Genomic DNA, 16,962 nt, shown 5'->3' with positions numbered 1-16,962 from the left:
AACGGGTTGACTATTATAAGATTCTTCTTCAGTATTCGTTTTACCGCATCTGATACAAAAATTTTATTGACTACATATTCACATTTTTTGGGATCAATAGTTTATTCTCCATATGTGATGAAGATTGTCAATAGTGTTCACTTTTTCACTGTTAAAAATTCAGTCATTACATGTTTTAAGACATGTTGACATAGGGAGTACTCAACTCAATGGCGGGTGACTGGCAGAAAGTGAAAGACGGTGACTGAATGAGTTTTGGAATGTTAGTAATACGATAAATATGTAATAAAACTACAAGATGGCAGGTCCTGTAACTTTGTATAACTTTTTTTCTCTCATTACACTTCACCTGCCCCTTATACCACAATGAATTGCAGTTGTTTATTCTTTTTTATAATTTATCTCTACTTTCAACCTAAAGAAACAATGAATGTAACCATTTTCCTATTTTCTTAATTGATTCTTGTTTAAGATCAAAATATTTTTTTATGCAAAATGGCTAACTTAGGACCATGCAAATATAATTTCTAGCTTATCTTCTTTTGTTCCATTTTTTCTCATTATTTTATCACGGCTTCGTTTTTTTGTAATTGTTCATTTTCTTCCTGTCCTTATTTCTGCCACAAGAATGTTTTTATATTGTAAATTATTCTTCGGTAGTTATCTCTATCGCAACAGTCCTTTTCTTTCAAGCTTATCCTTTGTAGATCCTTTTCCGTCTGTTTCAGGAAATTTAATCTGTTCTCATGTTCCACAACTTGTCAAAGAATTATTTATTTTATCTGTTCGAGTCCATCCTGTTTGTATGCTCCAAGAAATTTAACCTCTTTTCCTTATCACTGTTTCTAGATATCCTTTATTTTGGTTTGTTAGATTTCATACTGTATCCTTCCTTTGTTATCTTTAGATCATGAATTTTCCTTAGTAAATTTCTTTTGATCTTCAGCAATTGTTCAATATTGGTTAGGTGATTTCCATGCCATACGAGATTATTGGTCTTTCTGCTGTTGTATAATGTCTTAATTTCATGATCTTGTAGAGATTCTTCTTATTGTATATATCTTTGGTGATAAATCTAAACTTTTGCTGTTTTAATATTCTATTCTTAATTGATGCTTTGTTTATTCCTGGTTTGCTTATAATCTGTCGTTGGAAATTAAAGTGGTTGGTGACATTTATTTTTCCATATTTATTCCCTATTGATTTTTTTGTCAATAATTTGATATTTGTCATGATTTACACTTATACTGTTTATTTATTTCTTTGATATAATGTTTATTTATTTTTTTATTTACAGGCCTGGAACATCGTTTAGATTATGTATTACGGTCATCATCAGTCGGTATATCATATTGGAGTGCGATGACAAGTCATACCGGTTATTGGAGTAATCCAGATGTTGCTTATTTTATATTAACTCAGATATTTCCAGATTTAGAAGAAAATATTGAATTGTGCGGTGCTAATTGTTCATCTAATACATATAATTCTGTTTCAGCTAATAGTAACAATTCAGGTGGACCTAATATATCTGGTGTTAATAATTTGCCGACAAATAGTACTACTAATCTATCCAATACAAGTTCGAATAATGTTATTTCACCAACTGATGATGATAAATTTAATAAAATTGATATGTCTGCATGATAATATTTTGTTATTACAATGATGATTTTGTTATCTATATACATATAAAAGGAATGTAACATTACTGTTTCATTGTATACAGATTAAATGATATATTTTTTTAAACAAATGTATGTAAAATTTGTATGTATATTGATGTTTAACTGTTATTGTTATAATATAGGTTTTTGTGTAATGTAAAATTTGCTTAATTTTTTTTTGTGTAATTTATATATGTTGATATTGAAAAAGATTATTACTTTGTTCTAAACAGCTCAACAGCCTGTTTTTAATATTTACATTTAATTTCCATCTCTCAGTTGTAAAAAACTATGCTCTGTTGAATATTTTTTAACATCATAATTATTGATTTATTATATTAAAATATTACTTCAGTATTTTAGAAATATATACTATAATGAAACAAACTAAAAAAAAAAAAAAAAAAAAAAATGTAAAATTCTGGAATATTATTGTAATGTTATGTAAGTTTCATTTATCAAAAGTCCTGGAATCTATTAGAGAAATTGGAAAATAAGGTTCCCAATTCGTGCAATCTTTAAATTTTAAATGGTTATAGATAATAATTTTTTTTTTTTATTTTTCAGTATAATTGACAAATCTCTTTTAATAATTATCTACTCAGGAAATATAAGAATCAAAACCCATATCTGTTAGAGGTTGAATCTTTTTAATGTAGGCATTTCTCATGATTAAAATTATTTGCTATGAAAGAGATTTTTTTTTTACCACTAGAAACAAATAAAATTTAAAGATGAATACAAGCAAGTTCTAAAAAATTTCCCAATATCGGCTTTTAAATGAATGCAGCAGCAGCATTCTTTTTGCTAATATATGAAATTTTTCTGATAAAAAGCTTATTTTTATTTTTTATTTTTACACCTTTGCACTCAGATGGCCAGTCCTGCCAGTCATACGCCACTCCCAGTTAGTTCCTTGTTACAACCGCACTGAACTTACACACAGCTTGGATGGCCAGCCTGGCTGGTCATTTACATTCTTATGCTGCCTTAGCCGCCATTATAATAGCTGTGTATCACCAGCTTGCAATTGTTTTTCAGTATAACCTGAAATATTTTTATCGAGCGTTTTAATTTTAAAAAATAAAGAAATTAACAACTTTACAAACACTTATTTATTGTCACACTAAAAAGTAAAGATATTTTTTAATTAATTTTTTTTTTTTGATTAGCTGAAAAATAATAGTTATATTTGTTAGACTGAAAAATGAAACATTACTTTTAACTTGACATACATAGTTCTTTAAATTTTAGTTAGGTTTAAATTTCTTTACCGATACTTTTCAAAACATTGTCCTATATGAAACCCAGGATTGTTTTTGTAAGTTTTACAGTAAAATTCACATAGTTTTTTCACTCCACCAGCGCTCCTGTCAATGGATGCAGTCTTTTGCTTTTCCTCCTTCCAGTGGATATGGTAGGTGCAGTTTCCTATTTAACCTTTCATCTTCTTCTGATTACCATGGTCGCCTTCGTTTGTTTAAATTTCTGAAATTACCAACCAGTTGTTTTATTAATTATTTTCTAAATATACATTGTTGCCCTTTTCCTTTGCCTTGATTCAAATTGTAAAGAGAAATGCATCACAATTCCAGTTTCTAATAACCAGAAAATCTTACCTCTGCCATTTCAGTGATTTTCTGATAAATGCGCATCTTGAAATATAATGGTCAGAAATGAAAATTCCTCCAATCAATTTGTTATATTTACATACCACTGTTGGTTTTTCTACATTATGTATTACTCCATTTTTAATCATCCGTCTAAGTGTTTTGGTTGTGTTGTTGTAAAGCGTACTCAACATTGTGACGTCATTAGAGTCTTTCTATAACAAAAGGGAATATTTGTTTTTTTTCCTAAATGTGTTAATCTCACCTTTTTATAATTTGACTACATTAACGTTTATCTTCTTACCTTGTCCATTTTTATTATTTGTCCTCTTTGGTCGTACCTGATCTGGTAAGCCCTTTATTTCTCATCGTTCTAGTTAAGTGTACTTTCGTATCATGAAGTACCGTAATCAGATCTAAATTGGTGTACCATTGATCAGTGAACGCATGAAGTCCCTCTATGTCACCATATGTTTGCTTTAATTTATTTACAAGATGCAAAAGTACACAGGTTGTGATACCTAAGTCTTGGTGTTCCATATGATCTGTAATCTCCTTCGCAAACTACAATTCTAAGGCACAAATGTACCCTGTGCTAGCTTCAGAAAGTACAAATATTTTTATCCTTAATTTAATTGGCTTGTCCTTATTGCATAATTTTAACAAAACATTACCTTTAAAGTCCACTGTGCTTTCATCGACACTCACTTTTTTATTAAATAAATAAAACTGTCTAAATTTTTTTTATCAAGGTACAAAAGAACATTTCTTACTTTTCCAGAGCAAGATAATGTCCCTACAATTGGTCCAATTGGGAAGGACTTATGTGTAGATTCCAAAAAATCTTTTGAAATCTTTCCTTATGCAAAACGGGGATAGATTATTTCACATTTTACAAAGAAATGGACAATAATCTACCCAGTCGATGGAAAAATAGTCATTTATCTTGAGTTTATCATTCATATCCATATTATAATTAATATTCTCACAAAATCTTTGGATTCAGGGAGTAATATGTGTTTCCACATCCACCACATAGATTTCTTCCTTAAGGGAGTGTTTTTTTTTCCTCTCTAATATATTAGTTTTTTAATTATTTCTGTCAATAGTTCATCTTTGAAAAAAAACTGAAAATAATCAATGGGTGTTGTGCAATTTTGACTGGCTGGCAGTTTATAATCACTATTATTTAACCATTTAAATTTTTAAAAAAAATTTTGTTTACCGACCATTCTTGCCAACCATTTTCATTCCTGACACCTTTACTTACTGCTTCCTCATTTACACTTTCCTTGCCCACCACTTGATTCCTCTTCAAAATTTGCATTATTATTTTCCTCGTAGCCAGCTTCTTCAATAACAATATTTTTAAAAAGTTTTCCCAAATTGGAATCTACATTACTTTCATGATTTGAGTCACTTTCAGTATCATACTTGTCCACTTCATACAACAGTTCTCTAATGTCATCTGATCCTAAATTCTCACAATCACCCATTACAACAGATTAAAAAATAATAAAACATTAAATGAACAAGTAAAGTTTGTTGTATTACATACACTCTTTGTACGTTACAGTACTTTAGATAAGACCAGCGAAATGCAAACATGAACTACGATAAAGGTTGTAAAGCCAAGTAATGACTCGACAAGACATAACAGGCAAGAAACTAATGTGTCTACTTAGTTCAAGAGTTGGCTGATATGATTCAGCACAATCCAGAAAAAATTAAATTGATTGAAATAGAATAAAGAGAAACATTTCTTTTGTTAAGTCCTACTGGCCATCCGAGCCAGGAGAATCGTACCTGTGCAAATAATTCCCAGTTGACAGAGAAATGGTGGTTTCCAGTACTACTGGCCACTCGACCCCAAAAGACATTTTATAAAGAACACATCAGAGTGCAAAGTGTTAAGAATCTCTTTATAGTCATTAAAATTGATCATTACATTAAGAGGATTTAATTCACTTCAATTATAGTAATATGATTTGTAGGTGACCACAAATACCATCTGATCATACAATTTAATTGCATAAATGTATGTCCCAATTACACTTTTATTGACTTATAAAAATTAAAATTGATAAAAGACTACATGATGGATTTTTATAGATGAACAAGGAAATTTTTAATTATAATATGACTTAGAATAAGTCTGTTCATCTTAAACTTTCTTAGAGTTATCATCCTATATGTTGTGTGATACTACTATCACCTTTTATCCAGAAAATCTCAGTTATAAATCCCATTAAAAATACAGTTTTTTGTGTATTATAAAATGGATCATATTAAATCCACAAGCACAATCTATAGTATTATTAATATTACTGTTTATACAGTTGGGTATATCTGAAGATCTGATAATGTGGAAAGTTTTCTCACTTTATATTCCTGAAATTCAACTAATACTAATTTTTTAACTCATGTGTAATTTATGTTCAGGTCATAAATAGCTGTAAGGTAGTTATGAATCTCAATTATTATTCTTATCCAGAAAAAACTAAATGATTGTTCGTATCTCTCTTCTTATATACTAACGGAAAGGAAAACCAATTTTTGAATTGCATTGTTTATGAAAAGAGGGGCTTGATTAGTCATTAACTTAATGTTAACTAAATATTATTTTGCTAAGTAGTAATAAATTGGAAGCAAATGAAGAGGAAACTGTTTCTGACTCTCTTACATTACTTTTCCTAAGATGAAGAAGACTACAGTTGTAAATTTCTAAAAGATGAAAATACGCCAAAATTAAGTTGTCAATGTAGAGTTGGTACTATTTACTTTTTTTGTTTAAAATGAAATACCAGATTAAATTATAATGGGAATTACGTTGCTGCTGTTTTTCCCATAACAACGTGTCATCTCAACACTTGGTTTAGAATGCAGATCAAATTAACTGTTTGAAAATTAATATGTGGGTTAATACATAACAAAGAAAGATAATTCTTTTGATAGTTTACAAAATGTTTAATTTTTTCTTATAATAACAACAGACTGATATGAAATTACAGTTTATGGTAATTTTTTTTTTATCTTCAGTCATTTGACTGGTTTGATGCAGCTCTCCAAGATTCCCTATCTAGTGCTAGTCGTTTCATTTCGGTATACCCCCTACATCCTACATCCCTATCAATTTGTTTTACATATTCCAAACGTTGCCTGCCTACAGAATATTTTTCTTCTACCTGTCCTTCCAATATTAAAGCGACTATTCCAGGATGCCTTAATATGTGGCCTATAAGTCTGTCTCTTCTTTTAGCTATATTTTTCCAAATGCTTCTTTCTTCATCGATTTGCCACAACACCTCTTTATTTGTCACTTTATCCACCCGTCTGATTTTTAACATTCTATAGCACCACATTTCAAAAGCTTCTAATCTTTTCTTTTTCGGTACTCCGATCGTCCAAGTTTCACTTCCATATAAAGCAACGCTCCAAACATATACTTTCAAAAATCTTTTCCACCATTTAAATTAATCTTTGATGTAAACAAATTATATTTCTGACTGAAGACTTGTTTCGCCTGTGCTATTCGGCATTTTATATCGCTCCTGCTTCGTCCATTTTTAGTAATTCTACTTCCCAAATAACAAAATTCTTCTACCTCCTTTACGGTATTAAGAAATTAATTTTATGTCGTGTGAATCACTTACAGCCTGATTGTGATTTGGACACAACCTTCTGAATTACTAATAGCTATAATATTTTATCTGAAATTTTATTTGTTATTAAATATTATTTAAAAAATTTTATTTCAACATTATGTAATGTTTTCATATTAGTTAAAATTAATTTTTTACAGCTCACTTCAAAAGTGATGAATGCTTCATTGCAGTGTTTCTTAATCTTTTTAAGCCCAAAATCCAGTAAAATATTCAAAACTTTTAGACCATTAAGTTATATAGCCCTCAATTTTTAACGTATGTGGTTATTATCACCAACTGGGACATATTGTGACATTTATAACCAGAAAAAAGGCAGACCTACAGCTCGCTGCAAAAATGTTATGTGGTTTATGTTTTATTACACATGATTTTGTCATGTGCTTTTGACAATTGGAACTAAATAACATTCATGAATTTAACATACTAACAACCAAAACCTTTACAACGAAGGCTTCAAAATCCTGAACATTTTTAGCTATTTTTTGAGTTGTAATTCTTTACCACAGCTCTAAGCAGTGTTTTCTTTTTTACCCTCAAAACACAAATATAATTTTAGATAAATTGTTCATATCAAGAAGTATAAATAATACAAACAAGTGAATTGTTCGAGAAGTATAAATTGTTTGAATGAATGAATCGTTCGTGCGCTGCGCGCAGCCACCTGGTACACCACCATTGGTCATTCTGCACCAATAGAAGCTAAAATTAAAATATGAACATATACAATAAAGAAACAAACCCACACACCATCTTTTTTTATGGAGAGTGATGTAATAAATTTAAAACCATGATTTTCATACAAATGAAAATAATTAAATTGGAAGTAAACTATTAAAAGTGAATTGTCATTGAAAAAAGATTTTATCTTTAATAAACAAATAAATCATATGATTTAATTATGTTACTTTTAATGAAATGGTTGAGATTGTTGGTCCTTGTAGAATTCCTGGATATATGGCTCAATATTGATAGACTTTTATCGAAAATTAGCTGTTACATTAAGATAATTTCTGTATTTTGTTTTCATTTGAAGGAGCGTAAACAAAGATAGATTGTAGAAAACTGCGTAACGATTTTCGATGCTTCAGATAATTCGATTAATTTAACTCTCATTACCATGAATTCCAAAATTGGGCGAAACCAAGATCATGGAATTTTATTTTAAATCCACTGTCATTGAAAGCACAGTTAACTACTCTTTTTTCATTAATGATGGTTTGTTTTTTCTATTGTAAATCTGAAATGGATTGTGAACGTATAGAAAATTATAAAAATTACTTGAAAAACATGTTTTAAATTGGTTTTACACAGTTTTGAGGTGGTTACAAATGCTTTTAAGAAAATCAGAATCAACTATCAATTACCAGTGCAACCCTATCCTTTGATGTTAATGATAATGCAGTCACTCCTCCTTTATACCCAGTAAATATCGGATTTTTGTCTACTCATGGAAATTAGAAAGTTTGGTTATTTTTCAGTATCCATTTATTTTATTTCAGTTTTTACTTACTATTTTAATTATTTGTTGTTTTTTTCTTTTGGATAGTTTTCAATTTAATGTCTGTCTGTGAACCATTTGTCCCATCATTACAGACCACAAGTTGAGATTGCTGCTTTACTATCATAGAAATATCTAATTGTCTTGAGTGAAAAAAAAGTGTTTTTCTTGGATTTCATTAATAATAATATTAATTTATATTCAATAGTTTGAGTTTAGTTTAATAAAAGCAGAAAAGTAATCTTTTTTTTTAATTCAGATCTGAGCATTTTCTCTTTTTGACATTATTTCAATTAATGATAATGTAGCTTAAACTTAATATTGTATTATCTTAGAAAAAAGCACCACTATCTGACTAGAGTAGTTTGAAGGATATCTTTCTACACTGATAATCTCTTTTCTCATTTAATGTGGCTGAATGAGGTGGGAACATCTTCTTTAGCAAATCTTAAGATTTACTATTTTGTCTCTGATAACTAAACATCATTCTCACTGTATCATAATATTTTTTTTTTTTAAATCTCTGTCACCAAATTAATTGTTTAGTATAATATTTTCGTCTTTAGTTCTCATACGACTTTTTAACTGTATGAAAAACTTGAATATTTATACATGAAATTAAAGATGTATCCTCTTAAATTTATCTCATCAAGCTTCTGATGTAATTTTCCATTCTTTAAAAGATAATTCTTAACACCTGTATGACATAGTTTTTCTCTTACCTACATAATATATAATCATATTTTCTAATATGCTTAGCATACGGTTGTGCTCTGCTGCCAAAGTAAAGATTAAATAATACATTTAATGTACAGGGATTGCATGCTACATTTTATAGATGGAATTTTAATCTTAGTTAATAAATATGCCGCTTAATTTGTTTAATTGTCAGAGTGTATGTATGAGGTGCAGTTTAGAAGTAAGGGTAACAAAATAAGAACAGTTGAAAAAATGAAAAATATATTAATGTTTTCAAATATTTACATATTTTTCTACATAATGACCATTTCATTCCAAACACTTTTGATATCGTGAATCAAGCTTCTTCAAACCCACTGCATAAAATTCCACTACCTAGGATGATTGTAGCCACTTTTTTACCAAGATTTTCAACTCTCCACTTTCCTCAAATCATTGAGATGCAAGCCAGTTTTTGAGGTATAGAAAGAGATGGTAGTCACTGGTCACAAGACCAGGATTATAACAGGGACGATAAAAAATCTCCTATTTGAATTTTTTCTGTTGTGAATGCAACAATGTATGGACATGCATTATCGTGAAGAAGAACAATTTCTGATTCAGCATTCCTATTGTTGGTTTTGGAATGGCACAATGCAGTTTTGAAGGTGTTACACAGTAGACTTGTAATATGATGGATGTTTCAGGTTCCATTAAATCGATCAAAAACATAACATTTTGGTCGCAGAATACGGTTGCTATTTGAGACGGCTTATTTGAATTTTTTTGGTCGACCAGAATGACGGCACGGCATGGATTGTTGTTATTTCTCGGCATTGACGTACAAAATCCAAGTTTGGTCACCAGTGACAATACAGGAAAAAAATCATCTCCCTCATAGTTAAAGCAGTCGAGAAAAGCACATACAGATGTTATTCTGTGTGATATTTGTGATCACTTGTCAACATTTTCTGCATCCATCATGCACACAGATTTCAATATCCTAGAGTGTGTCATGATTCTCAACAATGTTGCCTTTGAAACTTCTGAAAATTATAGAAGAAGATTACTAATTGTAAAGTGACAATTTTCTTTCGCTTTTGCATTCACATGTTCGGACACTAGGCCTGCCACTTCTCTGTTTGTTGTGAACATTTGAATGGCCTTCCTTAAACTCATAGACACCATTGTCTCATTTTACCTTCATTTATTGTGATAGGCCCATATATTTGACACAGTTGGTGGATTTCAATAGCATTATGTCCTCTTGCGTTAAGAAATCTAATTGCTGATCAAGCTTTACAACTGGCATGATTTGCCATTACTGCACTCATTCTAACATACTGTCTTACAAAGGCAAACAACAGTGAACTGACAGCATTGTTGCAGTTACATGCACAACAGACCACTTAAAGCTCATGCATAACCAATCGGTGCTGACAATTACTATTTATAACTCATCAACCCTTACTTTTGAACCATGCACATATTTGTTTCATCTGTTTTTGTGTGAATTTTCTGTATATACATGGGGAAGGAAGGTAATTAATTATAAAATTTAAAAAAAAAATAAATCATTTGTAGAATTTAAAATAAAAGTTTAAATATTATGCTGCAGAATTTACTTGAAGATTTATTTGTTTTTCTTGAAAGTATTAATGTGTTGCAAGTATTATGTGTTTATTTATATTTTTTTATATACATATTTCTTCTTTTTTTTTTAAAGTTACCATTATGCGTTTTTTGTTTTTATTTTTTTAATAAATGTTACAAAATATATATTTTGTTGTTTGTAACTCATTATTATTTTATTTTTATACACGTAATTAAATTCAATCTGAATAATAAGATTGTTTGCTGCTTTAGTAAATAAGTTAATATTTTTTTTTACTTTTAAAACTCCTGAATTGATTTTTTAAAAGCCAAACTGCCTTTTTTATGATAATACAGTATTTTATTTTATAAAATATAAATTTTATACAGTAATTAAATATTTAAAAATTTTAATTTTATATATTTGTACATTGAAACTTGTTAATAACACGAGGTGTGTTAAAAAAATAACAAGAATTTTTGTTATTTGGAAAGAATTTTATTTATTCATCTACATTAATGTTATCCCCTTCAAAATAGTCCCTATTAGATATTATTCACCTATGCTAGCCCTTTTTCCAATCTCCGAAACACTTCTGGAACTCGATCTTTGGAATAGTGTTTAGTTCTTTCAGCTATTTGCTTTTAATATCATCTATGCTTATAAAACAACGGCCTTTTAAAGTTCTCTTTATTTTTAGGAATAGAAAAAAGTCAAACAGGGCCATGTCTGGCGAATATCGCGGCTGGGGTATCATTACAGTGTTGTTTTTAACTAAAAATTGATGAACAAGCAATGAAATGTGAGCAGGCATATTATTGTGATGCAAAAGCCATGAATTGTTACGCCACATATCCAGGCGTTTTTTTTCAGATTGCTTCACGCAAACATCATTGATCATTGAACTTGTAGGTAATACTCCTTTTTGATCATTTGACCTTGTGGCAAGAACTAATGATTCATTATGCCGTTAAAATCGATGAACATGGTGAGCATAACCTTCACATTTGACTGTACTTGTCTAGCTTTTTTTTGTCTTGGTGATCCAGAATGCCTCCACTGGGAAAATTGAGCCTTAGTTTCAACATCGTATTCGTAAACCCATGTTTCATCATCTGTTATGACACGTTTCAGTAGTTCTGCGTCATTGTTAACTTCATTTAGCAACTCCTAAGTAACTTCCATTTGCAATTGTTTTTTTTTAAATTCAACTATTTTAGAACAAATTTTGCTGTCACATGTTTGCATGTCAAACATCCAAAGAAATTTCATGGCATGAGCCAATTGATATCCCAACATCATCAGCGACTTGATTGTGATTCAGCAATCATTCATTATCATTTCTTTTACTTTTTCCACGTTTTCATTGGGGTGTCCTGGGGTGCTTGTTATCTTCATTGTCTTCATGACCTTCTTGGAACCGCTTATACCACTCATAAACCCTTGCTTTAGTCATAGCAGACTCACTGAAAGCAATATTTAACATTTTTTTAAAAATATTGCTACACTTTATTCCATTCTTATAGCAAAATTTAATACAAATTCTCGGATCCATTATTTATACAAATAAAAACTCGCCGATCACCAAAACACTTGTTACCCTTTTGACAACTGACAACACATTAAACAACCAATATGGCTAAAAATGTACATACATTTTTCAGAGATGTTTACCAATACAACAAAAAAATCCTTAGAATTGAACTAATACAATCCATAAAATTTCAAAATTCTCGTTACTTTTTTAAACACATCTTGTACACAAAAAAAATATTCAGAATTTTCGTTTTCTATGTATACATATTTTAATATTTATATAAGAACTTTTTTTTTTATATTGGTACTCGAGTAGACATTTTAAAACTTCAAAAAGATCTGGATGTATTTGTATAATATTAATTTATTATTATTAGTGCAACTTAATGTTTTTTTTTTAATTGTTAATTGTTTTGTAAAAAGCTTCCACTTAAGTATGAGAAACATTTTCTATTACTAAAAATACTTAACAATTACATCTACAGTTTATTTTTAAATGCGGGAGTTAATTTATGAATGATATATGTTAGCTTTTTTTTAAAGCTATCAAATTTTATAAAATCGTCACTCCATTTTTTTTTTACCAAAGAACAAATTTTTATGAACTAAAATTTTCTAATTTTGGATTCTCCTTTTTTTAAAGTTTTTTTTTATATATATTTATTACTGTAAAGTAATATCTTTATGTCTGAAAAAAAATTTTTATATTAGGAAAAAAATTAATTATATATAATTTAAATAATAATGATCTTGTTTATATAAGTATATAAAACTCATGGTAAAATTTTGTATTAATAGAATACTTTATAGATTATTTTGATGATCCCATCATTAATGATTTAAAAGGAAGTTGTTTTAGAAAAAAAAAACATATTCAGTTAAAGAAGAAGAAAGAAAATGGAAGTAAATTTTTCTGTTTTTAAATAAGAATGTTTTATTTTTTTAGCAAATTTGTCACCTACAGACACATACACGCATGCACAGAGAAGTTTTTATTTAATTACAGGATAAAATTTTTAATTAGAAAAAAATCATTTTGAAGTCTATTCAAGAGATTTAAAAAATATATATATATATTTGTTAAATTTAATAATCCTACAAAAAAAAAATTAATTTTACCAACTATAAAGCATTCATCTGCTTTATGTCATAATAGATCTCAGCATTGTTTTAATACTTGGAATCTGCCAAAAATTATTTCGTATTAACCTGTTTATCATCTTCTTCTTTCTTTTTCATTTCTTTTTAAATAACTCTTTAATGTTTTTAAATCATGGAGCTTCATTTTAATTTTTGAGTATAGAAAATGTCTCCTGAGATTAGGTAAGTCATATATATAGGTGAGACTGGGGAATGATAGCCATGTTTATTTGAACTTGATAATTTTTTTTATTCTTAAAAATCTGGTGGCAAGAACTTTATGATAAACAAACAGCTTTATGAACACTATGATATGTTTGCCCATGAAGTTAGGCAGTGTCTGTATTGAGTGATTTTAATTACAAGGAATCCAAAATGTTAATCTTCTTCAATGGATGTTTTGTTGTTTTTTAAAACGGTTAAACTGATTACAGGTTTTAGAATCTTGACTCGTGGAGATATGAGTTAAGATTCAATACAGCTTAATACAAGCTTATTTTAATATTAGTTTGTCTCCATTGCTTTTGTCCTGAGTTTAAAACAGAATTTAATAAAAATTTGTATTTCTTCAAATTAACAGTGTTAACAGTTGTAAAACACAGCAAATATTAATTCAGAAATGTGAATTGCAAATAAATGCAGTTAAGCTTAACAGTGGTAAATGGTTCCTTAGTTATACTAAAGAAAGTGCTTTTTTTTCCCAGAACCAGACCCCCCAATTAACCATGACACGGTTTTTGGAGGTGCCTATGGTTTTTGGAGGTGCCTTCGCCTCTAGCCACAAGATGAGGGAAATGCCAGGACTGGCTGTGTCATTCACAACCTCCTCACCCAGCAACTGGGACTTGGTCCTTTGTGCTTCACTTCTAATACAAACTCCCTCGAAGGGACAACCCTGCTGGGAGTCTTTTAACTGAGAGGTTCGAAAGTCCCCACACTACATTACCACCACCCACCCTTGCAAACATGGGCGAATGACAGTTCCATCCGGAGCTATCCCTCACCTCCTCGCTTTCCAATATTTCATTTGAAGTATCTCCGACACAAAACCTATTGCAATGTCGAAGTCCACCAGACTGTAACATTGTTCCAACGACGGTCCCTACCTCAAGATGCCCAGTTATGTCAGTACAGTCGCAGCATTCCTTGTCCCACCATGGGCACTGGAATATCATATGCTCTGGCATGTCTTAAGTCCCAACAGTAAAGAAAGTACTTAATAGAATAATTCTTCACCATGCTACTTTTGAGCAGAAAATCTCAATTTTTTTAAAATTATAAAACCTTACGGTATGAAATATCTAAATCGTAATGTCTTTTAAAATGATCAACTGTATAAAAGAATTTAAAAAAACTTCTTTAGTATATGAAAACATTTTAAAATATACAATGTAGTGTCTAAAAATAAAAAAATTAATGACATTTTCTTCCTGTATGAAAACAAAATCTTTATTGAGTTTACAGATATCCTTAATATGAATTTTATTATTAAATTTAACACACAAACACATCTATATATAAATATCCTAATATAAAAAAAAGATATTCTATCTGTAAACTTTTATGAATAATAATTTAAAGTTCATTAACTATATTCTATCTATTCATGTTTTTTAAAGGTGCACGTTTTTTTAATTAATCATTTACTTTATTTATTGTGCCAAAGGTAGATATTTCTTAATAATAATTGTTAATCATAAAAAAATTCTATAATAATGAAGAATATATTTCTGTTCATAAGTTTATCACATCTAAGCGTAACATATTCTTTACATTTAAGTAGTATAGTCAGTCTGTGTATTTATTTCATAATTTCAGTGAAGCAATTCTTCACTAAAATAAGTCATGATGCCATTCTTCACTATATCATTCAAATATTTTATCTAAATTTATAGTTTAACTATATACAATTTTTTTATTTTTATTTAGTAATATTAATAAGTACTTTAAATATGTGTGATAAAATTATCATAAAATGCCAAAGTGCTTGGAAAAATATTTATATATTGAATTAGTAATATGAAGAACTGAAAATGCAATTTTTTATATTAAAGTACAACTCTATACTAATAGTAATTATTGCTTTGTATTTTATTCTATGAACAACAAAATTACTGTATTGATTTCTGTGTATATGTGTATGTATGTATTGTATATAAAGATACAGGTACATCAGTGAAGCAGGAAAATTTAAAACTTCTGTATTTAAATAAGTTTATATTTTAACATAAATGTTTCTATAATTTTTTGTTAAATTAGACATACCATTTTATTTTTTTTTAAATATCGCGTAACAGGTAGCCATAATTACGATCTATGCACTCTTATAGACTTTTCTATAACTAGCCGGTGTAATGCGTGCAACTTTTTGAATTTTTAATTTCATTTTCCAGTTGCTTGACGTACACCTTTCTCTTGAGCAAATCCCAAAGAAAAAGTACCATGCAGACAAATCAGGAGATTAGCCGGCCAAACAATATCCCCATTTTTGGTTGTATGTGGTTCAGAAAGAGTCCTCTTAATCATTTAATGGTTGTTTATTTTAGCGGAAAATCATATTATTATGGCCCTTTTGTTTTCACTAAACCTTTGTTATTTTGCCCATTTTTTTTAAATATATTTTTGATTTATGCAATGAAATATAACAAAAAAATAATTTAAGGACCTATTTATATATGTTTCTTATTACGCAATGTAAAAAATATTTAAAAGTTCAGTTATATCAGTATCATTTACACGTGATGAACAGGCCATTTTGTACTAATAAATATCATTTACAATACCTAATTGTCATATCAATAATATTGTAAAACACTAGTAAGTAATTCAAATAATAACACGAAGATCGTTTACTCACATAAAAAATTACTAAAGTTAGGTTATAGTAAACCTCTCTTTTATTTCTTACGTACGATCACATCCACAGATAAACAATTGGAAATAAAAATATGAGTGAAAATTACACAAAAATAGTAGTAAAACTATGAAAACTGTTAAAGAAAACAATAAACAACACAAAGAAATAATAAAAAATAAGGAATGATCAAAACAATGAAAACAAATACGTGGTTACAGCTGTTCAGAAGGATACGAAACAAGATATATATAATAGAGAACCAATATGCTACTAGCGCTTCACTGTTAAATTAGAGTAAAAATGGAAGTAGACTCGCATACATTGCAGCAACTTAAAAAAACAGAATAAAACTATTCATAACGATGAATTATTTTGTCAAAAAAAGTGGATGCTGAGTTATTTCATTAAGCAGTAGTATGATTCTTACTGAGTAGTATCATCTTACTGAAACCATGTAATTTTTTAAAATCAAATTAATTCTTGCCTCAAAAATATTGGAACTATGCTTGTGTAATGCACTGCAACAATGGTTGTAGTGTTTCTTTGATAGTCTTGAAAAAAGGAGGTCCAATAATGGTGATGAAAGTGTACACCACACTGTGACCTTCAGACTACACAACAATTTTTTAAGTAACTGAAGTAGATTTTCAGCACTCCAATATCTACTATACTGTTTATTTACATACCATTCAGGTGAAAATGTGTTTCTTCTTGCAT

General features: G+C 29.0%; 1 protein-coding gene across 2 annotated transcripts in view; it reads left to right on the top strand.

Moving 5' to 3' along the window:
* The window catches only part of LOC142333833 (phospholipase DDHD1-like), a 62,681-nt gene extending 60,852 nt beyond the window's left edge, over positions 1-1,829 (top strand). For both annotated transcript variants that reach the window (XM_075381384.1, XM_075381383.1), the window contains exon 11: positions 1,298-1,829. In XM_075381384.1, the coding sequence (XP_075237499.1) occupies positions 1,298-1,647 (350 nt within the window). In that variant the 3' untranslated portion in view covers positions 1,648-1,829. The remainder of the gene's footprint in view (positions 1-1,297) is intronic.
* Positions 1,830-16,962: the final 15,133 nt, after the last annotated feature.

This window comes from Lycorma delicatula, chromosome 13, assembly GCF_047948215.1.
Source record: "Lycorma delicatula isolate Av1 chromosome 13, ASM4794821v1, whole genome shotgun sequence".
In the NCBI taxonomy this organism is placed as follows: Eukaryota; Metazoa; Arthropoda; class Insecta; order Hemiptera; family Fulgoridae; genus Lycorma; species Lycorma delicatula.
The sequence above is the reverse complement of the archived record's forward strand: the minus strand, read 5'-3'. Positions and strand labels throughout refer to the sequence as shown.